General features: G+C 39.0%; 1 protein-coding gene across 1 annotated transcript in view; it reads left to right on the top strand.

Annotated features, from left to right (window-relative positions):
- The window catches only part of zmat4 (zinc finger matrin-type 4), a 173865-nt gene that overhangs the window by 91177 nt on the left and 56285 nt on the right, over window positions 1–26403 (top strand). The window contains exon 5 of the mRNA XM_011479572.3: window positions 24471–24701. Coding sequence (XP_011477874.2) covers window positions 24471–24701 — 231 coding nt within the window. The remainder of the gene's footprint in view (window positions 1–24470; window positions 24702–26403) is intronic.

Here is a 26403-nt window from a genome sequence, read left to right as displayed (position 1 = left end):
ATCCAGCCGAGCTGTAATCCTCTGCTACGTGGGATGTTGACCTTCCTCATCTACAAATCTCCTTGGCTACTCTTCCCATCTACTACTCCTACTCCTCGATGGCCTCCTGAAGGTGCGTCCCTCTGAAACTGTCAAAGGTTACTTTATCATTGGAATATATAAAACAAAAAATTGGTGTTAAGATTCCGTGCAGGTCATATATTTCACTATTATTTCACTGTTGGAATTTGTAATTATGGTGGTTTCTAGGGTGCGATAAATCCACAATGGGTCTTTACCTTAACTATCTACTAAATTTCACTTTCTCAGATTTGTTTTTAAAAAGCACTGTTATTTAATTTATCTCAATCATTTTGAAACTGATCAGTTTCTGGGTTGTTTATATATTCTTGTCAAGACTAATACTGCTTTGTTTTTTATCTATGCATCGCATCCTGAGCCTGCGAACCCTCACGCCCCGATCAGCTTCTCCGTTTCCAGGAAATGATGTCACCCATGCATTCCCTGATCTGGTGCTGCAACGATGACTGCTCAACGTACCTATTGCTGCACTGAAAGTGAAGGGGTGGTGGACCTCCTCTGCGTTCCAAGGACACTTCTGGCTTGAATCAATCTATGTCAGCTGCAGAATGAGTGTGAAATTCTTGGATTATAAATGTTGAAAGAAAATTATTTGTCAGGTGGAAGCCTCAAAATTTAGGTTGCTCTAAGTTGTATCAATTCAGTCATTTTAATTGGTATGCCAAATGGGAGAAAACTTTGTGGCCGTTAAGCTCGTTGTGGTATTGTCGTTGGAGTTCGTAATAATGGCAGTTATTAAGCCTGCGTTAGTAGCATGCATGATGTGTATATAATGGCGTCGAGCCCGTCATAGTGTGATGGCAGCTTAGAATAATGGATTTTACTAAGCTTGTGTGAATATTATGCCAGATGAAATGTTTATGGCCGTTAACCCCGTCATAGTATGTGATGGAAGCTTCAAATATGGGGTTATTTCATTCATGGCATAGGATGTCATCGGGAGCATTGTATTGGATGTAAGTTTGTGTCATCCTAGGGTCGTCCATGGCGGCTAGAATTATAGTTCCGCCAGCGTTTTGCGGACGTGGGCTTTACGTTCTAAGATCAGGTAGGAGTACTTCTTATGTCGGCTCCCATTTCATTTCTTTCCCTCTCTCTTTGAGGTAGTATGCTCCCCTGGTGAATGGGAGCGGCCCAACGGTCAATGGTGCCGGGGTAAACACATAGCAGATACACTAGATAGCATGTTCCCTTCGTAGAGTGGTTCTCGAACGGGAGCGGCCCAACGGTCAATGGTGCCGGGGTAAACACATAGCAGATACACTAGATAGCATGTTCCCTTCGTAGAGTGGTTCTCGAAGGGAGCGGCCAAACGGTCAATGGTGCCGGGTAAACACATAGCAGGTACACTAGATAGCATGTTCCCTTCGTAGAGTGGTTCTCGAACGGGAGCGGCCAAACGGTCAATGGTGCCGGGTAAACACATAGCAGATACACTAGATAGCATGTTCCCTTCGTAGAGTGGTTCTCGAAGGGAGCGACCCAAACGGTCAATGGTGCCGGGTAAACACATAGCAGATACACTAGATAGCATGTTCCCTTCGTAGAGTGGTTCTCGAAGGGATCGGCCAAACGGTCAATGGTGCCGGGTAAACACATAGCAGATACACTAGATAGCATGTTCCCTTCGTAGAGTGGTTCTCGAAGGAAGCGGCCCAACGGTCAATGGTACCGGGTAAACACATAGCAGTCATACTGGAAAATGAAATGAAGTGAAGTGAAAATGGAATGCAGCCGAAAACACACCTCATCTTATTTACACACTGATTATACATTCACATTTTCTCTTCTGGATGATCTTGGCGTTGGGGGTTTTTGTTACCCTAAAGCGTAAGGAAAATAATTATCTTAAGAGAAGTCCTCCCTCAAGTAGAAGCCGCGAATGATGAGTATAAAATGCATGGTGTTTAAATTGAATCAGGTTGTGTAATCTTGTTGGCTCCCCTCCAGTCTTCTTTTTCTCTCTCTCTCTTCAGATAGTATGCTCCCCTGGTGAACGGGAGCGGCCCAACGGTCAATGGTGCCGGGTAAACACATAGCAGATACACTAGATAGCATGTTCCCTTCGTAGAGTGGTTCTCGAAGGGAGCGGCCAAACGGTCAATGGTGCCGGGTAAACACATAGCAGATACACTAGATAGCATGTTCCCTTCGTAGAGTGGTTCTCGAAGGGAGCGGCCAAACGGTCAATGGTGCCGGGTAAACACATAGCAGATACACTAGATAGAATGTTCCCTTCGTAGAGTGGTTCTCGAAGGGAGCGGCCAAACGGTCAATGGTGCCGGGTAAACACATAGCAGATACACTAGATAGCATGTTCCCTTCGTAGAGTGGTTCTCGAAGGGAGCGGCCAAACGGTCAATGGTGCCGGGTAAACACATAGCAGATACACTAGATAGCATGTTCCCTTCGTAGAGTGGTTCTCGAAGGGAGCGGCCAAACGGTCAATGGTGCCGGGTAAACACATAGCAGATACACTAGATAGTATGTTCCCTTCGTAGAGTGGTTCTCGAAGGGAGCGGCCAAACGGTTAATGGTGCCGGGTAAACACATAGCAGATACACTAGATAGCATGTTCCCTTCGTAGAGTGGTTCTCGAAGGGAGCGGCCAAACGGTCAATGGTGCCGGGTAAACACATAGCAGTCATACTGGAAAATGAAATGAAATGAAATGAAATGAAGTGAAAATGGAATGCTGCCGAAAACACACCTCATCTTATTTACACACTGATTATACATTATACATTTACATTTTCTTCTTCTTCTGGATGATCTTGGTGTTGGGGGTTGTTACCCGAAAGTGTATGGAAAAATAATTGTCTCAAGGAATTGAACGGAGCCTTATGCCAAAACGAAGTTGTGAATCAAATTGTGAATGTCATCCTAAAGATGTTGTGAAATAAATGTTCTTCTGCAAGAGTTGTCTGACTGAAATAAGCGACTCGTCGCATTTCGGGCAGACACTCGGCAGAATTGCAGTTTACTCCCCTAGGGCGGGTCTGTTAATTAACCCACCTGCTTAGCGTCCTATTTAAGTCAGGTGTACAATTGTTCATTCTCTCTTACCTTCAGCGCTCATTCTTTGCCCCTCCCTCCTCCCCGGCTTCCACCTGTGGGCTCCGTTACGGGGGTTGTTACCCGAAAGTGTATGGAAAAATAATTGTCTCAAGGAATTGAACGGAGCCTTATGCCAAAACGAAGTTGTGAATCAAATTGTGAATGTCATCCTAAAGATGTTGTGAAATAAATGTTCTTCTGCAAGAGTTGTCTGACTGAAATATATATAAATACCATAAAAGAGGTACCTTATTTTCCACACTATAGGGTGGATCGGCTTTTAAGGTGCACCGTCAATGAAAGGTCTATTTCCGTCCTAATATTGTATGTAAGGCGCACTGAACAAGAAGGTGCGCATTAAGCGAAACAAAAGAGGTAGTAATTCAGTCAGTCAGTCAGACTTTATTAACTGTCTTCACAATAATTCTACATGTTTCTTTTTACCATGCTACACATTAGCCAGATTAGGAACATTAGCCATGTTAAAAGCGTTGGCGTATTTACAATACCTGTATTTTCTTTCAACTTCGGTAACTCTTCAACCATTAAACACAATTGACATAATTTCAGCAGATTCTGAAGTGCAGAAAAGCAAATTTGTGTTGATATACCACACTTTACAGCACATGTGTCAAACTCAAAGACCCGCGAGAGCATATACGTTTTTAATTTCTTAGAATAAAAAAAAAATTGATGTGTATTTATTCATATCTAGGGGGAATCAGACTTGAAATATTGGATTGGGCAACTATACATTAGGACTTAAACCCTGTCCATATAACCTAACCTGACAGAATCAAATGTATAAGGATTTATGCTAGAGTAACAAGCAAACATATGTTTTCTATGCAACTGTAATTGTCACTTTAAAAAGTTATAATAAATAAATGAGTTATTTAACAATAAGGAGTAGTTACGTTTATTTTTCTTTAACATTTATTTACATGTATAAGTTATATCTGGCCTTTTGAGGTCAACCACTATGCTGATGTGGCCTTTGGTGAAAATGAGTTTGACACCACTGCTTTACAGTATTCAAATGCTTACGTCGTAAATTTATCTCAACACATTCTTATGCAGAGAAAAGCGACTTTGCCTCATTCTGCAACACATTACGTTAAATAGTAAGTAAATAAATAAATAGTTAATATGCAGCCAATGTGAAAAGCCACTTTTCTCCAAATCAAACTCAGCTGATTCATGTTGATCACTGTCACAGAGTTATGATGGGTCAAAGACCGTCTGTTATTTAAATGTCTCCAGGGACATCTCTGTATTGAATATTGAATCACATCCGTGTCCTTCTAAATAATTCCCTTTGGTCTTTTCCACTAACTATACACCCCGCTCCACGCTCCAAACAGGAAGTACCTGTCAGCTCCAAGAAGCCAAAATCCCATAGACTTTTATTGAGAAAAAAACAGCTACTACTCAGTCATTTTATTTGTCAAAATAACCATTCTCGCTCCACAACCTTTTTTTTTATAAACATGTACTTGCTTATCCTATTTTTTTTATTTATTTATTGCAAGCCATTTAAGTTATAAACTGGCCAATCATATGCCTCAAAGTCATGTAGTGGCTCTAGCCCCTAACACCTAATGTTCATGACGTTTGACTGACAGATTCTCTCGAGCCCGCGTTCAAGTGGTAGGGGTGTGGTCTTCCAACGAGCTCGCTCCTGATTGGCAAAAGTGATTGCCATAGAAACATCGATTCAGACTGACTCCAACCCATCACTGCTGATGTAGTCTTGCTCCAACATGGCGGTGTCTGTATCGAGAAAAAAATGGCGACTGAATCGACTTTTTTTTTTTTTTGGAACGAGAGTAAGTCATTTTATCTGGGTTACATCTAATTTACTCAGTGCAATTCTCATAAACAGTCAATGGTCTTGTTGTTCCCATTTTTAATAAGATCTGTCATTGTCAGATAAATGCATCTAGACATTAAAGAAAAACACAATTATAAACAACAAACCACAACAAGAATCAAGTTTCTCATGCACGAGGGAGAGGAGCAAGAGTGACAGAAAACGTCTACCACGCTTCTCTTCTCAAAGGTCTGCCTCTCCTCGTGCTGCTTTTATTAAGAACACAAGAAGGAGGTAACATTTTCAAGACAAAGAGAAAAAGTTCATTAGGGGGTGTCGTCAAATGACCCTTTTGGTTGGATTCTAAGTTCAAACAGTATCCCTTATCAGCTGAGGACAGTGTGTCGTAAAACGCCCTCTTAGCTGGGGATGAGAAGCAGATGAACAAACACACAACTGTTTTTAGAAGAGGTAAAAAGGTGAATCTGAGTTAACATTTAAACATACATTTCACCAAATACATTTAAGCAATGATAATAATAAAACAATTTCCTTCACAGTCATATTTTTCTTCCCATTGACCATTACCAGTTATTATTGATATGATTTTTTTTGCTATTATCTTTTCCTATTTTTTACATTAAATTGTCTTAACCAATAAAGAAGTAAAGAGGAATTTTCTTAGAGTTAATCAGTTTACCAGTGTCCCCTGGAACTAAATTCTTTGCTGATTACAATCTGAAGAGAATTGGGTCTAGACTTCAAATCAACCATTTTCCTTTTTTAAAGGAAAGAGAAGAAAAAAATAATGAATTTGCTTGAAAATTTTTAACAAACTCAGATGCTGACTTGCTGCAGACGGACACATGTAGCTGGTTAGTCAAATGGTTTTTGGAAACCTAATATCTGTATATATTTTCACTTTGTGTCCTCAACCTGCCCTGCCTTCACTATCAGTTCTGAGGACTTTGTAAGCCATACTTTTCTTTCCAGACAACAACATTCCCCTTTCATTGAACTGCTTCTAAATCATACATGAGCAATGTGTGCCTGGGGTTGTAAATTGGAATGATGGGCTGCTGTGCCTTTAGAGAAAGATGAAGGGCCTTGTTTAAAAGCTTTTCATTCTTTTAAAAGGATACCTAAAATAGGCATACACCACTGTTATTGCAAAAGTTAGGACCCTTATATAAAGGAAACATTTATGAGAGACATTGAGGTGGTGAATTTTGCACTGATAAAATTTTAAAGCGTCTCGAATTCGTTTTTATCTGCATCAGCATCTGCGTCACACTAAACATTTAAACCAGCAGCATTATGTACACTTATGCTGGCAAGCTCAAGTAGCTCATAAATCAGAGAAGCTTTCCTGTATGTTATAAAGTCTAATCATCACACTTGCCTGAGCTCTGACTAGCCTCAGCTGTGGAGGCTCTGTCAGGGAGCTGTAGAAGCTAAGGGGCAGTCCAATCCTGGGATCTGCAACAATTCAGGCTTTTCTCAATGATAATGTGGATATAAGTCTTGTCATCTCCCCAACCTGAAGAAGAAAAAAGGATAAAAAGACAAACATGAGATCTAAAATATGCTGAGCCATTTAAAGTAGTCTCATCTGAACCTTTGGATGGATCACTGCCAACGGAATGTTTGGGAAAGAATATGTTTTTATGGAACTCAAACCACTGGCCTGTTGGCATCAGCATATCTGTGGTAGAAACTTTCTTTTATTTGGTATCAGTTGAGCAACATGGTTAGTAAAAAACAAAACAAAGAGCATCGTTTTTTTTAATATTTTTTAATTCTGTTGACCACTGGTTGTTAGATGCCTATCATGCTGCCGGTAGCATTTCCTGACAGATATGTCTCTTTTATGACTGTCCGAGCCTTTTTAACAGCGGATAACTCTATGATCGCAAGAATGTATGTTTTCCTCAACAACAGAGCTTCCCCCAACTGTAATATTAAATGACATACAAATAAAGAAGTTTTAGTGTTTTTTTCTTTTAACGTTTACTTTATTTCTAACTTGTATAATTTTGATGGAATATATTTTTATGAGGAGCAAAATATTCAAAGTTATTTAGGGTTTAAGTTGATTTATTCTCGAAAAATATTCCTGCCTGTATCCATATTTTTGTTTAAAAAAAGTTATTTTTTAAAAGTTAAAAAATTCAGTTTTAGTGTCTTAAAGGAGTATTGTATCTGTTCATCCCCCAATTTAAGATTTTTGTTTTATTTTGGCCCCTTGTGCGATTGAGTTTGACACCCCTGATCCAGTTCTTTTAAACAAGCAACATATCTTTTCCTCACGGACGTGTTACTTCTACTTTAGGGAAGCTCTTTTATTCTCCACTAGTTTACCCATATTAATGTCACTGGTTATCTGCATAAAAGACACCTGTGCACACTCTTGGTCTCCACCAAGACCAAATAGCTGTCAAAGGACACCAGGGACAAGATTGTAGACCTGAACAAGAATGGCAGTAAAATAATACTGCGGTTTTACACCTTGGTGAAATGTTCCCCCATCGTCATGCCTTTTGAAAGAAAACACACATTTTCTTTGTGTGTCTTTCTTGTGTCTCTAAGCTAGATAGTTAAACTGCACATGACAAACTACATTCCAGTTCCTTTGGAAATAGGTTGAAGAGGTGTTTATTGTTTCCAAAGCTTTCTTCCAAGTTAAGCAGAAAAATAGGCAAAATAGGCATTTTGCAGTTTTTTTTTATTGTATTGTGTTTTCGTGTATTTTTATCACTTAATCTTCTCAAGTCACTTAACTTTGTAATCATCAGCACAAAAATATGTGCTGAATGAGTAAAAAACACACATTGTAAGTGAAACAGTTGACAGTTGTTGCTGGTAAAGTAGTTTCCCATGTCCTTGTGGGACAAATACAAACTATTCTTTTGTCCTCCTTGACTAGAGGAATAAGAACAGAAGCATCCCAATGTTGTGATGGGTTTTTTTGCAGAGTGATTAATTATATATCTCTACTGCTCCCGTAAATATTACATTCCTCCACTAATATCTTGTTGTCTGAGAATGGGTTACAAAATGCGGTCCAAGTAAAGATGCAGACTTCCCGCTTCCCTGCCTGTCTTTTAGATTTTCCAGGAAGACACAGAGGCATTGCTAGACCAGCTTAATCTTTCAAGCATGTTTTAGATTTCCCATATGGACATGAACAATGATGCACAGCTATACTAATCTATTGAGCCTTAATATGTCACCCAGTTTATAAAACGTCAAGCAGATTTAAAGGCTTGGATGAATGCTAATGTTCTTTTAGTAAACACAGTGGTTGCTGTTCTTGAACCTGGGCACTTCAGATACAACTAAAAAGTAAGGGAATCAAACTGGATGGCATTGATTTAGTCTCCTTCAATAACCTTGGAGTCATTTTTGAAGAGCGCTTAACATTTTTTCTCACATTGATACATTTTCTAGAACTCCCATCTTTCATCTTCACAATATTTCTAAATCAACAACATCCTGTGTTGGAGTGACAAAGAGACATTAGTTAATGCAATAGTTACTTCAAGGCTAGAATGCTACATATCTTATGCCATTCTAAAACATCTCCAGAAAATCAAAAGGTTTTCTGACAAAGCTGCATATACTTTTAATTAAATTTGCTACAAAGCATCAGGTTTTGCCAACTTTAGCTTCTCTGTATGGACTGCTAGTTAAAAGCAAAATACTGTAGTTTTTTTGTTTGTTATTATTTTACTGACAAAGCTTTCCAGTGGTGCCAAGTTAACTGTAATTGCTGCAGGCATCAGTTGTACCTCATCAGTAGTACTTTTTTGTAACGTCATCTAGGAGTTTTGAGGTTGTTAAAGTCCCATTCCAATCATCTTATGACACATTCACAAATGCTGTTTTTAGGCATGAACATAAAACCTGTCATTTTCTAGGACATAGTTTCTGCAGAGCGGCAGTGGTTCATCAGTACCCCCCACCCCCCATAACTGAGTGTTGTTTGCACACTCTCCTGCTAGCTTACAGCCCCTCAACCACACAACCTAACATTAGCTGTGCAACAAAAATGTCCCCATCCAGCCGTACCGTTTTGAACCAGATGCTCAAACAGGGAAAATGAAGTGTACATGGATCTAGTTGGGATGCTCAGGACTCCTGAGTGGTGGTAGGCTGCTTTTCTGGAGCTGAGGGGCTCTCCGATGGATTGGGCCCTGAGCTGGGCCCCCTGGCGTGGTGGGAGGGCTATTTTTCTGGCTGGGTTGGAGCTTGCATTCTCCGTGCTCCTGTGCCCCCCTGCTACAACCCCCCACACCTCCACCCACAGCCCCCGTCTGGTTTTGCTGGAGGTTTCGTCCATTTCTTTCATTCAGAGGAAGTTTTCTTCACCACTTTTGCCTTTTGTTGCACTTACGAGGTTTACACTGAATGCCCTTTGATTAGATTAGATGAATGAATGATGTAATCTTTGGGCCATTATGTGGGCAATTATTAAAGACAATCTGACCATAGTGGAATGAACTGGACATAGATCATTTAAATTTCACAATCCATATTTATTTAGTTCGATTTGATGTTTTTCATCTTTTCTGAAGCCCCTTGAGATAACCTTGCTTGTGAAGTGGCACTTCAAAAATAAACTGTGTTAAATTGTGCAATAGACTAGTAGGGTGGGGGTTGTGGGTTCAAATCTACATTTGTCCCAAAGGCTAATTATGTGACCAATTGCCTCCCTGCTTCACCCTTGGCATTAGTGGGTTGGATTTGAGGGTTAAAGCACCAAATGGTTCCTGAGCACGCCTGTGTCTGCTGCTGACAATACGAGGAGAGCTAATTTCACACAACCAGCTGTGTGACAACTGATGGGACTTTAACATATACTGCTGCATGTCTTCTGGAGGTTGCATAGATCCATCTGATGGGTTTCATCTGTTGTTTCCAGAAGACCCTAAACAGCAAGAAAAAAAGCTATAGATTCTGATTTAATTGATCAGAAAAGCACATTAAGAAAACCTTGCATGCATTAGACTCCTAAAATCTTGCAAGAATAATCTGTACTGTATGCACAGCTTTTGTGCATGGAGTGTAAAACACAAAGGGTTTCATGCATCTGGCTCTTGTTTTTCTTGCTAGTTTTGAGTTTTAATCAGCCGGTACTGTTTCCTCAGGCCGACTGCAACCGGCTGGTATTACCGGTTACAGCTGCTCACTTTTAATCTCATTACAAATCTGCAGTTGTAAGAATAATAAGTAAAGGTCAAGGTGGTAACAGTGTAAAAAAAAATTGCAGCAAACCCGTTTTTGGTGTTTTTGATTGTTTTTCATCCTGAGATGTTGGGGGGAAGCACCCATGTTGAGAGCTCAGCTTGCAGTCTTGTTTACTGCAGCTTGTTTTGCTCCTTGTGTGATCATGTCATTTGTATGCACTTCACAGCTTTGAGTCCGACTTTGGGCTCTCACTACAACATTTCATTATGTTTGCTAAAAGCTTTCTGTTGACTGATAAGAGCCTGCATTTTAATACTTGTATTATCTGAGCTCATGGATTGTTGGGCCGCGTGGAATTTACCCTGTGTTATTGCAATCTCCGCCGCTGCTTAAAGCAGCACTGTGGAAACAGCAGGTTGTCACACAAATCTCATTTTTGAAGTGATGTTTGAGTAAAAACCGAGGATTAAGACACACAAGGAATTGGTTCCTTTTACTGCTGCAGTCTTGGAACATAATTTGCACATTAAAGTCAAGGGTGGGAGATTTTTTATTTTTTTTTTTATTTTTAAAAGCCAAGGGGAACATTGGAAAGCCCTTGAGTGAAATACGTTTAGTCAAACATGATGCCGGTTCTGAAATTCTGATTCAAAGTTAAAATCTTGCACCGCTGCAATAGATCCTCTGCTACTGCAATGTTTTACCTTTGTTGCTTCATGTGCTGCATTCACATTCTGACATCCACCTGTAGGCTCTGTTTTTTTCTGCATTGATTTCCCTCTCTCCAAAAACCTGTTTTGGCCTAGTGAAATGTTTAAGCCCTCAGGCAGTGACAGAAACAGAGCTTGATACCAAACTGGAAATGTTGTCAGTTTTCACTGCAGTTTTTTTTTTTTTTTTGCTTTGTAACTCAAAAAGGAAACTTTACATTTTTGGGATCCTTGATGAAACACATCTTTACAAAAGTATGATTGAGACCAGCTTCACTTCGGTAGCCTTTTGTTTATTTTTGCCCATGTCTTGTTGCAAAAATAACATATTTTATGAGACAGCATATAAACACTGCAGAATTTGATCATTGCAGTGGAGGAACAATTATAAGACAGTATGACCTTTGGGGCAGAATTGTGCCTTAAAAAAACCAAAACAATTTTCTTTGTGTGGAGGGAACTTCAGAGTTTTTCCTTTCCCACTCTACTTTAAAATGACTCCGATTGCAACCTGTGATGTGGTGTTCAGACTCTGCACAGCTCTGTTTCTTCTTGTTTCCAAATGTCAGTGACACACAACCATTAAGGATGCCATCTGTGGCAAATGGCTCAGAACAGAAGCAGCACATCTCAGCCAAAACGACCTGAACAACTATCAATTACTCTGACACCCAGTAAACTTCAGCAACAACACAGACCTCTTTTTCACCTATAACAGAAAATACAGTATACACTTTGTCTATAAGTACTTCTGTACATAAAACTCCTAGTTTATCAATAAAATGTTAATTGTGCTTCTGTTTAGTAAATACCCCATACTCAAGCTAAAAGAATAGCACTAAAAACTTAAAATAAACCTTTCTGTGGTAAATCAGACTCTCTCTGTTGTTCAGGAACTCACTTTGGACAAAAACAGATGATGTCAGGAAGATAAATCCAAGACACCCTGCAGGCCTGGACTATTGATTTCTACATAAGTAACGGCAGCGGACTGGTCGACATCATCTCTTGAGCTCTCTGACTTTTGGGACCAATTCTTGTTTCTGCCTGCAAGCAAAATGCATTTAATCCTAAAAAATCTAGTTCCCATAGAATTGATAGTGGTGATTTACAACTTTAATACTGTTTGAAGTTTTCATCAAACAAAGATTGCAATAATCTGTATCTTTTTCTGTCTTCTGTGAGCTTAGAAACAATCTTATTTAAGCAGAACTAACATGCATCTGTTTGCCATTTCAGTCAAACCTAATTCTGTTGCAATATTTTGCACTAGATGAGATTCTTTTTCAAATGTCAGGTACATGAAGGTATACAAATTGCATATTTCCATGTTCTGGCCTACAAGCACAACATTAGATGATCATTACACAATAACAAATCTATAAACATTTGTAGGCTTGTGGGGAATCTGCTTTACTTTACTTAGTACCCAGTTTTTGGGCTTTACTTTTGACCTCAAAACTTTGGAAAATAGTTCAACTTTAAGAATCTTAGCAATAAATTTAGTTTTCCTGTTATTCTAAACTAGCTATTGATTCTCTGTTTTTCATTTGAGCTACAATTTTTCTTCCAGTTTCATACATAAGAAGTGCTTTTGTACTGTGCTGCAGCTAATGCAAAACAATGAAAACACAGTGTTGTAGCAAACAGTTCTCTGGACCTAATTTCATTTTTCTGATATGTCATCACATTAGTCTTTATGAGAAGCATTGCATGCTTGAGTGTTTTAGCATTTGTGTTTTACAATGCATGTTGTTATATTAATCATAGCTGCATGCTGTCACAATGCTGCTCTGCCACCTTTTTTATTTCCCCTTCAATAATTTAATCACCAGTTTTAATTAACCAGCTGTTATTGCCGCCACACATCTTTTGCACCGACTGAGTAACATTTATTGTGAGTGGCTGATTCATTCACAAAGTATTGCTTTCTACAGTGAAGTCCATATCTATTCAAATTCTAGTTGAATGTGAAAAAAGTGCAAAACATCTATGAAAGTGTTTTTGATGGACCTTTGTTGTCCTTAATTGAGAAGATCAGGATGAATACATCGGAGAGATTTAGTGGTTCATGTTAGATGTTTCCTCTCCACAATATTTCTAATGCCCTAGTCCACATGTGTCAAAGTCAAGGCCCGCGGGCCAAATGTTGCCCACCATGTCACTGTATGTAGCCCTCGAAAGCATTAAAGTTTGTAATCTCTTAAAATAAAAACTGGTGTGTATTTATTCATATCTAGGGGGGAATCTAACTTGAAATATCGGATTGGGCAACTGTACATTAGAACTTAAACACTGTCCATATAACCTAACCTGTCAGAATCAAATGTAAAAGGATTTATGTTAGAGTAACAAGCAAACATATGTTTTCTATGCAGCTGTAATTGTCACTTTAAAAAGTTATAATAAATAAATAATGAGTTATTTAACATTAAGGAGTAGTTACATTCATTTTTTATTATATTTAGTTACATGTATAAGTTATATCTGGCCCTTTGAGGACAACCACTATGCTGACGAGGCCCTCGGTGAAAATGAGTTTGACACCACTGCCTTAGTCAAATGCATCTGTACGGGGGTTGACCTGTACGGGTGCTGCAGGGTTTTGGGGTTGTCATGGACTGTGGAGGGTCATAGAGAGGTGCAGGTGCAATTTAAAGGGAGCACAGGTGTGTCTTTCAGGTGATGGTGTCTGTCAGATAAATGCATCTAGACATTAAAGAAAAACACAATTATAAACAACAAACCACAACAAGAATCAAGTTTCTCATGCACGAGGGAGAAGAAGCCAGTGTGACAGAAGACAACCAACACGCTGCTCTTCTCAAAGGTCTGCCTCTCCCTGTGCACCTTTTATTAAGAACACAAGTGGGAGGTAACAATTCAAGACAAAGACAAAAAGTTCATCAGGGGGTGTCGTCAAATGACCCTTTTGGTTGGATTCTAACTTCAAACAGTATCCCTTATCAGCTCAGGACAGTGTGTCGTAAACCCCCCTGTTCCTGGCTGGGCATGAGAAGCAGATGACCAAACACACAGAACTGTTTTCAGAAGAGGTAAAAAGGTCAATCTGAGTTAACATTTAAAGAAATACATTTAAACAATGATAATAATAAAACAAATTCCTTCACAGTGTCGTACCGTGCTCTAACTCCCCACTCATTAATGAGGTGCACTCACTGACTTCTTTCTGGCCAAGCATTGTTATTATTGTAAAGACGGCAACTCGTTTAGTGTAGTGTAGTGGTGTCAGACTGTATTTTTTTTTATGTGATACTATTAATGTGGGGAGTTTTCGTAGTCATAGTGACATTTGTTTTAGCTGTATCAGTTTGTGATTTCACGTGTCGCAAACAAGCCTGGGAGTTACAGGTATTGTAAAAATTTGAACGCTACTTCTAACGTGGCTAACATGTAGTATGTCACAAACAAGCTCTAGAGTTTCTGTGAACACAGTTTTTAAAGTCTGACTAACAGTCAGAGGTTGTTTTTTTTCTGTCTGACTAAAGTTTGACTAACAGACTTTTCTCTGCCTCTTTTGTTTCAATGCGCCTTATGATGAGGTGCAAAATCTAGTGTGGAAAACACTTTACATGCCATCTGTGATGCAGGTCTAGCCTCATAGGACGCTAGTATAAGAAACAGCATCTCCAACATAAAAATGAAATTCTTTGTTACAAGTTTGTTTGTATGCTTCTGCATTCTTATACGGTATGATAGCAAACTTTCATTAACACAGAGAATAACATTAAAAAAGGACTGTGGTTGGATAACAGCAGAGGGAGTGTTAACATCAACCTTGAGAGCTAACAAAGACAGATATCCACAATTTATTTTATTACAGGTTTGTAAATAGTTTCCAATAGTGTGCATTTAATCTTAACCCTTGTGCTATCCTAGGCACTTTGACATTGGGAGTTGTGTCATCTAGACCCACTAGACAGTGCGCTAAACCTTTTTTCTTCAATGATTTCTGATCTTCACTGGTGTCCATGGATTACATGAAATCCTCTTCACCTTTATCCACCTTTGTCATGGTAAGGACAACACGTTAATGTAAGGCTGGGGTCATGGGATAGCACAAGGGTTAAAGGTGTACAGATATTTCAGGCCTAAACCGGCTGGTCTGTGACAGATGCACAAGAGCTGAAAAAGCATAAAGTTAAAAAAATGCACCTCTCAACTTGCTTTTTTCTTGGTAAAGCACAAACAAATGCTGCTGTATAATTCATGAAATGTTTTTGCATCACTGTGGAAATAGAGCTGTTTATGCGAAGCTGCCTTTTGAAGTGTAGCTTATCTGTTGACAAGGGTGTGCATCTTCCAGAAAAAAACAACAATCACTAATTGATCTGAAATGACTTTGCAAAGGCCTTAGTTGAAGGATGGGACCAAATGAGTCACTTTAAAGAAGTGTGAAATTATTTTAATGCTGTGGCCCATGCCATACAGCATCATAAAGCTTTTATATTTAAATGACGTGGCGACAAGAGGACCCCCAATTACATTCGCAATATTGTTATTTGTTTTTTGGCTTTTCCCTCCAGAGGTCGCCACAGCAACCATCTAATCCCTATTGTAATCAAAATTATTATTATGATGTTATCGTCCTCCACACCAACTATCCTCATGTCCTCCTTAACTACATGCATAAACTTCCTCTTAGGTCTTCCCTTTGATGCATCAGTTCCTGGTCCTTTTCATCCTCGTCACCCCCAAACCAACAACTCTCACCACAGTCTTCCACTCAGTGCTCTCCAACATGTTCCCCGTTTTTCCCCATGTTCATCAGCTTTTCAAAATTCTCCTTACATATTTCTGTCACACTTTCCGTCACACTTGCAAAAATTCTAAAAGAAAAAAAAAACTTAAAGCAGAAAAAAAAAATGTGAAACAGCTATTAGAAAGTAATAAGAAGCATTGTTGCTATATTTTATCTATGTACAACAATTAATTGGCATTAACCTTTGTGGCCTCCTAAAACAAAATAACAGATAAAAAAAAAAAAACACACATAGATGCAGTGTACATATTAACACTTATCTATATATTTAAACATATGTGCACTGTCTCTGTAACAATTTAAACATTAGAAATACAATATGAATATGTAGAATGTCGTGTGATGTGCGGTAAAAAAGGAGCAGCAGTATTTCATTAGAAATTCCCGTCTGGGCGGGACTGTTGGCATGGAGTAAGCCGCCCCTACTTCATGTCATCCATCTGTTTATACACTATCGCTAGCTTTCAGACCCTCAAAACGCCAACCCAACATTCAATTCCGAGCAATATTAGAGCTGTACAGTTTTGAGTCAGAAGGTAGCTGGGACGAGGAAAATGAAGACCTACATGGATCTATTTGTCTATAAGTGTATCTGAATAACGCGGAGCAGGGAGCTTGTGGCTTGCTGTTGTAGCTTGTACATCACAGCTACAAGATTTTTTCAAAATGCGTTTTTACTGCTGCATCAGATTTATCACAATTTGTAAAAAGAGATACTCAGAAATTAAACTTTGAGGTTAAATTTCTTAATATATGTCCCACATCATCAGACAAATGCCAAAAAAACATGGTAAATGTTTTTGTTTTGTTTTTTTTCAATTTAGCTGTAGATAACATTGAAACAATACACAGCACTCTTCTCTCACTTTGACTTTTATGGTAAAAAGACATGACAGTCTAATCTTCAGAATACTTTGATATCATGTTTTTAAGATTTTAAAATCAGATGGAAGCTGGCATCAGATTTAACTTTTTCAGTCAAAGTAAATATTTGTACATCGTTTTGGTTTTACTGCCTGGTTACAGAAACATTTGAATGGTCATGTTTCCTTTTCTATTCATAACAACTTTGACTGGTCTCAGATAGTTTTTCTTTTCTTTTTTTGAGTGGTACTTGGTACTAGGATGACTGAACATGAGTCTCTTCATATTTTCCCACCTAATCACTCATCTTGCCTCAGAATTTGGCAGGAAACAGTTTTCTTGATTGGATACTGTATCCTGAGGTAGACCTTGAGGCCACCGTCTGCTTAGCAGATAAAAATTTGGGAAGAGAATGAATTGCACCAGTTTAGAGAACCTGTCAGTAACATTGAGAATAATTAGTGTCTCCATCGGAATCTTGGTGACCTGTGACAAAATTCAAAACAATTTGGGATCAATCCGTGTAGGCAACTGGGATTGACGAGAGCACAATGAAGGCAGACTGACACATACTCTTAGCCATCTGCTTAAAGTGAAGACGACCGGATTTTTAAAAAAACAAAAATCAGAGTTGTGAGAGAGGCTCAGCAGGTGGCACCGTAGCGGTGAGGCGTGACACCAGTAAAGCAGTCGAGATCTGAGAGGATCTGGAACATGCAAACAGCCCGCTGGACATGAATCTGGAACAGAAACTTTAAGCATGACCTGATTGTTCCCACCCTCCAGGTCTACAACAGTGTATCGAATCAGGCAGGGCAGAGGAAGGATCAGGGGCCTCGGAGTTGTTAATGCAAATGGAACCGGGCCCTGGATTTAAGATTTTTACTTTCTGCCTTAAAGACAAGTGATAAATACAAACTGTTAAAAAAAAGTAGTAAACTTGACTGACTTGAGAGGTAAGCATTCTAGATTTTTGTGACCTGTGAAAATAAAAAAATGATTTTTAGTTCCTTCAAGACAGTGGCATCACTCCTTTAGGGCCATTGTTATGGCATGCCTGTTTGGTCCAACATCAGGATTGAGGTTTGCTGGAGAGGGACAAAGGGAGAAGAACCCACAGGCATGAATCTCATAAGAGACTGACCTTTGAAATGGGATGACTTAGAACCTTCTACTGGAAGCGATCCGTTTTGAATATGAACTGCTCAAGGTCAAAACGTGAAAGGAAGATGGAACCTGACTGCAGTCTTTTATAAATCACTAAACAAATATTGGGAAACCACAAAAACTGTCTGCAAGTTTCTGAAACCGTCTCCCCAGTAAACAGCCTTTCTAAGGGTTGGGTAAAGCACTAGTAAAGAAATAAATAAAAAATAGAGATAGAGATAGATAACACATGTTAATGGAGATTAACATGAATCTGCCTTCAGTGTAACTGAAAATTGTAGATTAACACTGAAGACATCAAAACTATGAATTAACACATGTGGAATTATATACATAACAAAAAAAGTGTGAAACAACAGAAAATATGTCTTATTGTAGGTTCTTCATAGTAGCCACCTTTTGATTTGATTACTGCTTTGCACACTCTTGGCATTCTCTTGTGTGCTTTGCCCTGGCAGGCAGGGACCTATAATGTTATGACTCTGTATTATGGACTTTCTCCCCATCTTAACCCCTTATCCCCCATCTCTAACATCCCACTCTATCGGTGGATAGAGTGTATATTGACATCTGAATAAAAGTTAAATCCAATAATCCCTGCAGCAGGGGTGTTGTTAAAGTGTGTTCAAAGATAGAAAAAGCGACAAAAAGCACAGGTCCGGAACTTACTATGCGATGGCATAAGCTTGGAATATAGGAAAAAGGGTGGTTAGCCATGTAAAAGCCAACGCACAGAGCTAATTGACAATTTGGAGGTTAAAAATCTTTGGAGGTTAAAAAAAGTCTAGAAAAAATAAAAGCATTGGCAACATGAATACTGAACTTGCAAGATAAGGCTGTGAGGTACAGATAGAACCCCAACGAGCCGGCAATTACGAAAGCGTAAAGACGAAGAACAAATACAGATCATCTTAGGTGGCTTGCTGGATGCTGATTGCTCAGGGAGACATAAAGCAAATCAGAAGGGTGAAAAAAGGACTTGAAGCGGACAAGAGTTATTGGAAAAATTAACTGCAGTTTAAAAACAAAACAGTAACATGTTAGCAACCAAAACACTGACGTATGCTATCATGTATGAGAAGGGGAGAAATCCAATGAAAGGTGCACAGAGAGGAAGGGCAACCCCCTCCCCCCTTTTTTTTTTTAAAGTTACTAGCAGCAGGTGTCAAATTCCAGGTCTTAAGGGCCAGTGTCCTGTGTGTTCCCAACTAACCTGGCCTTTGTAGCTTTTTATTGGCAGAGTACACCTAATCCAGGGAAATTAGAAATACCAGCGTGATACCAGCCTTCTGGAGTTTGACACCCTTTGCGTTCCTAAAGGCATGACTTGCAGCCACTCTGACTCTTCTGTCTTTGTCCTTCTTTCTGTCTAAGAGTGGAGAGGCACATGTCCACATCTTCCACACATCTAAACTTAGATGATTTTAATTTTTAAACATATTATAATACACAAGACAGCTTCAGCTAATAAGATCAAACAGCTGTCCGCTTATTGAAAAAGCTGCCATTTTGATTTCAAGCATTGATACTGCATGTTAACGTGTCCCTAGGATTACATTTTCAGCTACTGAAACTCTATAACCATTCACACAAATAATGTAATTCCAGCAGATTCCAGTGGAGAAAAGCAGCCTTGCGCTGAAGTGTTACACCATACAGCAGTGAAGTGCTCACGCAATCCACGTAAATTAGTTGGTTCTGTTGGAAAAAAATGCTGCTCCGAGTCGTTTTTCAATACTTTGTAGGGTGTTTCATATTGGTGCAAAACCACTTTTCTCTGTGTCAGAATCAGCTGATTTATGTTGATGATGTGAAGATCAAAGATTTGCGGTATCTCAGAGAGCATTGTGGTTTTTAAATGTCACTGGGGACAGCTCCAGTGTCAAAGGGTTAACCTCCTGGTATCCTTCATGTTCTCAGGGTATGAAAGTGTAAAAAAGCATTTAAGTATTATTTTTTTTAAATTTGTTTTAGACAAGGAATTAATAGTCAACAAGCTGTACATGATCTATAGGCCAGTGTTTTTCAACCTTTTTTGAGCCACGGCACACTTCAACCTCGACAAAAATCCCGCGGCACACCGGCATTCAAAAAAAAAAAAGAAAAAAGGAGAAACTCGGTCTGTATTGATCCACAGTCCCTTCATGATCTCACATGCATTTTTGTGATAATTGTGGCAGAAAAAATGGTGGCAGCTGTTTTTTAAAGATGTAATAAAAGTTAAGTTAAAAGATTTAAAAACTGTTTGATTTGTGGTCGTTGTGGTTTCACGACGTTAAGAGGAGATAGTCGTGCACCCAGACGCTCACACTGTCACTTTAATAACCAAATGCATCATGGGAGATGTAATTCAATTATCCGCCGAACGCAGACAGACTAGCGTCTCTGAGCTTCATTGTTTTGTTCACTTTTTCCACAGTTCGACATCGGATTCTGTGGAAAGCTACACCGCTAAAGACGAGCTTTAGCTGGTATTTTTCTTAGAACTGAGAGACTTTTTCAGCAGAATTCAGAACAAGGAAGTGAAGACTTTAACCACTTCTGATTGGTCAGACTGATGACATGTGATTAAGATCCCAAGAATGATTGGTGGAGACAGTTAAAGGGGCGGAACATTTCCTAACATAGCTAAAGCTGTGGCTAAATCGCGGTATCGTCATCCTTATCAAAATGTATTTAATAGAATCAAATAAACACAAAGAAAAAAGTATTTTATGATCTTTCATATTCCCAATTTCTTAGTGTTTTATCGGGGCCTGTTGGGATGAACAAAGAACTGAAATCCTGGAGATGGGAAATGTTTTTAGATCAGTTAATGAGGGCAATTTCCCAAGGCACACTTGACCATCTCCCACGGCACACTAGTGTGCCGCGGCACACTGGTTGAAAAACACTGCTATGGGCAACAAAGACTTGAGCACAGTCTACTTAACATTTGTCAAGTTTATTTACAAATGTATCAGTCGTCACAAATTTGTATTTAACAAGAATATTTCACTTCACTTGTCCTGACATGGAAAAAATAAAATAGATCCCGTTCCCACAAAATAATATCTCGATCCCACAAAATAATTAAGTTGTGTGAACTATATATTATCTTGTTCCCACAAAATAATATTCCGTTCCCACGACATAATTAATTTGTGCGAACGAGATAATTATTTACGTCATAAGTCATTCATAAACACGGATTGCTGCTTCGCCTACCGGCTAGCTTTATAAACACAGATGTGAACAAAATTTGGATGTGTAGCAGATACCTTCACATTTCTGTCTGTGTGTGTCTAATTACATTGCATTGAAGACAGAGGATGTTTAGAGATCAGCTTTATTTATTTTAAAAAGTACAAAAGCATAGGTAATCACGTTTTCATGTCTGGGTTCATTCACATCCTGGTACGGTCTCCGTCCATTCGGCTGCAAAAGCCGCTTTCTGCTGTAACTTCCGTGTCCCTGTGACCCACATTCTTTCAAGAGGGGAAAAATAAAAACAATAATGATATAGTATTGTCTCGATGAAGATCAGAAGAATATCATAAGATTTAGGATGCCCAAGCTTCCTGCTTCGTCTACCGGACTTAGCTTCATAAACACGGATGTGCACAATAGTTGGATTCACAGCAGATACTTTCACATTTCTTTCTGTGTGTGTCTCATTACATTGCATGGAAGGCACAGAGGATGTTTAGAGATCAGATTTATTTATTTTAAAAAGCTCTACAAAAGCATCATACTTGTTAGAAGTCGCTTTACATCCAAAGGCTAGTAGGCTACATGCTACATAGCCTATCATTTGTCCTATTGTCTATGAACGCATCACAGTTACAGGGCCACGGTGATTGGTCGACATGTATTATGGGATATGTGTGATGCATGGTGGGATATGTAGCATGTAGCCTTTGGATGTTAATAAATAGACAATAATAAAAAGGATCATTCTTGTTTTTATTTTCCCCCTCTTGAACGAATGTGGGTCACAGAGACACGGCCGTAGGGGCAGAAAGTGGCTTTTGCAGCAGGACAGAGACCGTACCGGGATGTGAATGAACCCAACATGAAAACGTGATTACCGATGCTTTTGTGCTTTTTAAAATAAATACATTTGATCTCTAAACATCATCCATGTCTTCCATGCAATGTAATGAGACACGCACACAGACAGAATGTGAAGGCATTCGGGCAGCTGGCTGGCCGGTAGACATTTTTCTTTTTCTTTTTCCTTTCTTGAACGAATGTGGGTCACAGGGACACGGAAATACAGCTAAAAGTGGCTTTTGAGGCAGGACGGAGAGCATATCTATGTTTATGAATGACTTATAACGTTAATAATTATTTCGTTCGCACAAACTAATTATTGTGAGGGAACGAAATATTATTTCATGGGAACGGAATATTAATTTGTGGGAACAAGATATATTTTATTTTTTCCATGTCAGGACACGGGCTCCGTACTCACTAAATAGGAAATAGGGGGGGATGGAAATTTGAAGCTCATGTGGTGATTTCATTCAATATTTTCTCTATTTGCAATGTAAACCAGCAGGATAAAGACAATTAATTCTCTTGAGAAGCTATAACCTCTGATTTCAGACTAAAACAATACTGTGGGTCCTCAGCAAATGGTCTCATCGCTCATGCTCAATAGCATCTATTTAATTTTGTGGGATGTAGTGTATCTTTGTGGATTTCATTATACTAGTTGTATAAAAACTTTAGGATGAAGATCCACAAAAGCATTTTCAGAGTCTAAAGTGTCCTTTGCTCTGCTGCTGCCTCATCGAGCAGAAACCATCAGCCTCTTGGTGATAGTAACTGCCTAATTCTGAACTAAGCTGAGCCTTCTTTGAAAGCACAGAGCAGTGTTAAACAATATGATTTAATGATGTATTAAACAGAGGAGAAAGGCTTTTATTCCTTTATGCACCTTCTGGCTTATCAGAGATACCAGACAGTCAGCTGCAATAACACAGCTTTATTGATGAAACAACTATTATTGATTAATCAGGTTTTTGTTTTGTTTTTTACAAAAAAAAAGAAAGACATAAAGCCAAGAGGACCCTTCTTTTAGTGCAAAATTACATCATTAGAAAGGCCAATGACGTTCAGATAAAGGAATGCAACATGCCATTAAAGAAAACTATATACTTTGGTCAAAAAACATTTCTTTCTATGAATTGCTATCCTTTGAACTTAGATAACTGTTTGCAACTGAATCACAGAATCACCTTCTACTCACCATTTTAGCAATACAATAGTAAACATTATTATTTTTTGTTCTTCAAGTCCTGTATAAGATACCAGCTAAAATAGAAGTCCAACTGTATGCACATGGAGCCCAAAGCATGACTAAACTCAATGCACATAACAATTCACTGCAAGTATTATGATAGACAACCCTTTGCTCCCTTTGTAGTCTAAATACACTATATTACCAAAATAATTTGCTCACTTGCCTTGACTCACATAGGAACTGAGGTGCCACCCGATACCTACAAGTCCCCCATGCAATTATTTAATGCTGCATGTGAGGACTTTGCAGAACACTTCATGGGTAAAATCAATGCTATAACAACTAATATTTCGAATAAACCAGATGAACATTTCAGGAATTATTGAAATGATGAGAACTAAACTGTATAATATTATAGTTAGAAAATGTTTCTTTTCTCCTTAAAGCAGTATCAACCTCCTTATCAAATATCCATCTTCAAACAGTTTCTTCTAATTTTTTGCGCGCTTTCTTTGCACCTCAACCAGGAAATTGTTTGCTCCTTTTGTGCAGCAGTCTTCTCTATATCATCCCTTTTCTTTCTTCATTCTCGGAAAGGTTTAGGATCCTTCCCAAAATCTCTTGGGGGGGAAAATGACCGTCTTTGTGCCTATAAATAGGGTTGTTAGGGACTTGGATCCATGATTATTCTGTCACTTTTCTTTAGTAAGGCATTAGTTCTTTATAGCTCCATGAATGTTGTTAAGTTGACCTTTGACCTTTTTATCATAGTCAGAAAAGGGATTACATTGAGTCTGACAATGCGCATTTGGTCTATTTGTAAGAGCAGCTGACTTACAAATACAAAGGCTTATGTAAGCCAAGTGCTATCTGCAAAAGTTCCATATATCTCGCCCCTTGTATTTCTCAACTGAGCTGCTGTTTTTAAAATGTTGACTAGTGTAATGGGACGTAATGGGACAACACTAAATGTTAACTTGGGTAGAGCTGAGCGCTGATCTGTTACACTGACCAAGCTGATAGGCCATTTTGCACAGAGGAGGCAGGCCAATCCTCATTTGGTCTATTTAATTTTCATCCATGCATGAAAGCGCAATTGGGCAGCCCGAGAAGAGTAGGCTCTTTTTTTTGTTTGCCAAGAAGAATTTAGCTCGTCTTTGTCAGGCAATAAATGGGCATAACAGCTTGTTATTTAAGGCCTTTGCCAGCAGACGAACGGCTAGCACTATATTGATACTGACCAAAGCTAATTACATTGCTTTGTGTCTAAGTTGGAATATTTTCAGCACAGTTCACGCTAGTATTATCTTTGTTTTTGTTTTTACAAATACTTCTTATATAACAGGTATTTCATAGGTTTTCTGTGCATATAATTTATGACTTTCTTGACTTTTTTTTTCTTTTCTATCTCCCTTTGTGAAGTAGGTTTCATAGTTGCCACACCCATAGGTTTCTGTACCAACAGATAAACAAAAAAATATTACTTTTACTTTGCAGATGATAAAACCTCAAAGAAAACTATGCAGTAAAGTTTAAATAACTGATGCTGTATGTTTCTGTTTTACATTTCCTCAGAGGCTTCTCCCAATCCTAGTCCGTATCCTAAGAGCTCTCCAGAAACATCTCCCATGACCTCCCCGCGGCAGCGCAGAGACTCAGATCGCTACTGTCAACTATGCAACGCCTGGTTCAACAATCCTGGCATGGCTCAACAACATTACGATGGCAAGAAGCACAAGAAAAACGCAGCCAGAGCAGATCTGTTGGAACAGCTAGGCAAAACCCTGGACATGGGAGAGATGAAAGGTACGAAGGATCGTTTTAGGAATTGACTTAAGCAATCATTTGCTCAGAATTTTGCAGCTTTTTGTTGTTGAAGATTTCAGTGACTTTAGGGAGTGACTGTATGCAGCCAATATGGGGGTACAAGCCATTGCTATCATGTCTAGGTCTGAATGCAGAGGATTGTGTCAGGAAGAGCATTCAATGTCCTTTTCAAAGAAAAGGAATGACAGGAGTTTAGGACTCAGAGTAGGAACTTTAAATGTCTAGACTTTGAAAGCTGTTCAATGCAGTGGAAAGAAGAAAGGTAGACAGCAAGACCAGATGGAAAGCAAGCAAGGCATGTAGATTGGGAGCAGGTTTAGGCTGTTTTAGCATGGTGTGGATGGAAAGAGGAATAGAGGTTGAAGGTGTGATGTGAATGGTGTCCATATTTAGGCAAGCCAGGTAGATGAGTGAGAGGAGAAGGAGAAATTCTGGAGGCATCAGGGTACGTCTAGAGCAGTGTTTTTCAACCTTTTTTGAGCCACGGCACACTTAAACCTCAACAAAAATCCCGCGGCACACCAGCATTAAAAAAAAAAAAAAAAAAAAAAAAAGGATAAAAACAGTATGTATTGATCCACAGTCCCTCCATGATCTCACATGCATTTTTGTGATAATTGTGGCAGAAAAAGCTGGGAGTTGCAGCTGTTTTTGCTAATAGATGTAATAAAAGCTAAGTTAGAAGATTTAAAAACTTTTTGATTTGTGTTCGCTGTTGTTTCAAGACGTTAAGAGGAGAGACTCGTTGTGCGCCGACACGCTCACGCTGTCACTTTTAACCCAATGCATCATGGGAGATGTAGTTAAATAATCAGCTGAAACCAGAAAGACTAGAGTCTCTGAGCTTCATTGTTTTGTTCACTTGTTCCACGGTCTGACACCGGATTCTGTGGAAAGTTACACCGCTAAAGACGAGCTTTAGCTTGTATTTTTGTTAGAACTGAGCGACTTTATCAGCAGAATTCAGAGCAAGGAAGTGAAGACTTTAACCACTTCTGATTGGTCAGACTGATGACATGTGATTAAAAATCCAAGAATGATTGGTGGAGACAGTTAAAGGGGCGGGACTTTTCAGAAAGTCATTCTTATCAAAATGTTTTTAATAGAATCAAATAAACACGAAGAAAAAAGTATTTTATGATCTTTCATATAACTAATTTCTTAGTGTTTTATCAGGACCTGTTTGGATGAACAAAGAACTGAAATCCTGGAGATGGAAAATGTCTTTAAATCAGGTAATGAGGACAATTTCCCACGGCACACTTGACCATCTCCCACGGCACACTAGTGTGCCGCGGCACACTGGTTGAAAAACACTGGTCTAGAGGATAAAGAGCAGAGATTTGGCAGATTTTAATGCACATTTGGGTGAAGGAAACAGTGGCAGGTGACAAAGAAGTGAGGTAAGTTTCGTGCACAGAAACAGAATGCAGAATAACAGATGGCCGCGGACTCAACACAAGTTGATTACATCTTGTGCTGACATTTTAATCTGGAGAAGATCAGTGACTCCAACGTCATGGCTGGGGAGGGTGTAGCCAGACAGCATAGGGTGCTTTTGTGTAGCAGGACTCTGTCTTTGAGGAAGATGTAGAGAGAAAAGGAAGAGCAGATCAGAGGAACAGATGTTGGAAGTTGAGAAAAAAAAAGAATGCTGTGTGGCTTTTAGGGAGGAGTCCAA

This window comes from Oryzias latipes, chromosome 9, assembly GCF_002234675.1.
Source record: "Oryzias latipes chromosome 9, ASM223467v1".
Classification (NCBI taxonomy): Eukaryota; Metazoa; Chordata; class Actinopteri; order Beloniformes; family Adrianichthyidae; genus Oryzias; species Oryzias latipes.
Note: the sequence above shows the minus strand (reverse complement) of the source record. Positions and strands in the feature narration are given on the sequence as shown.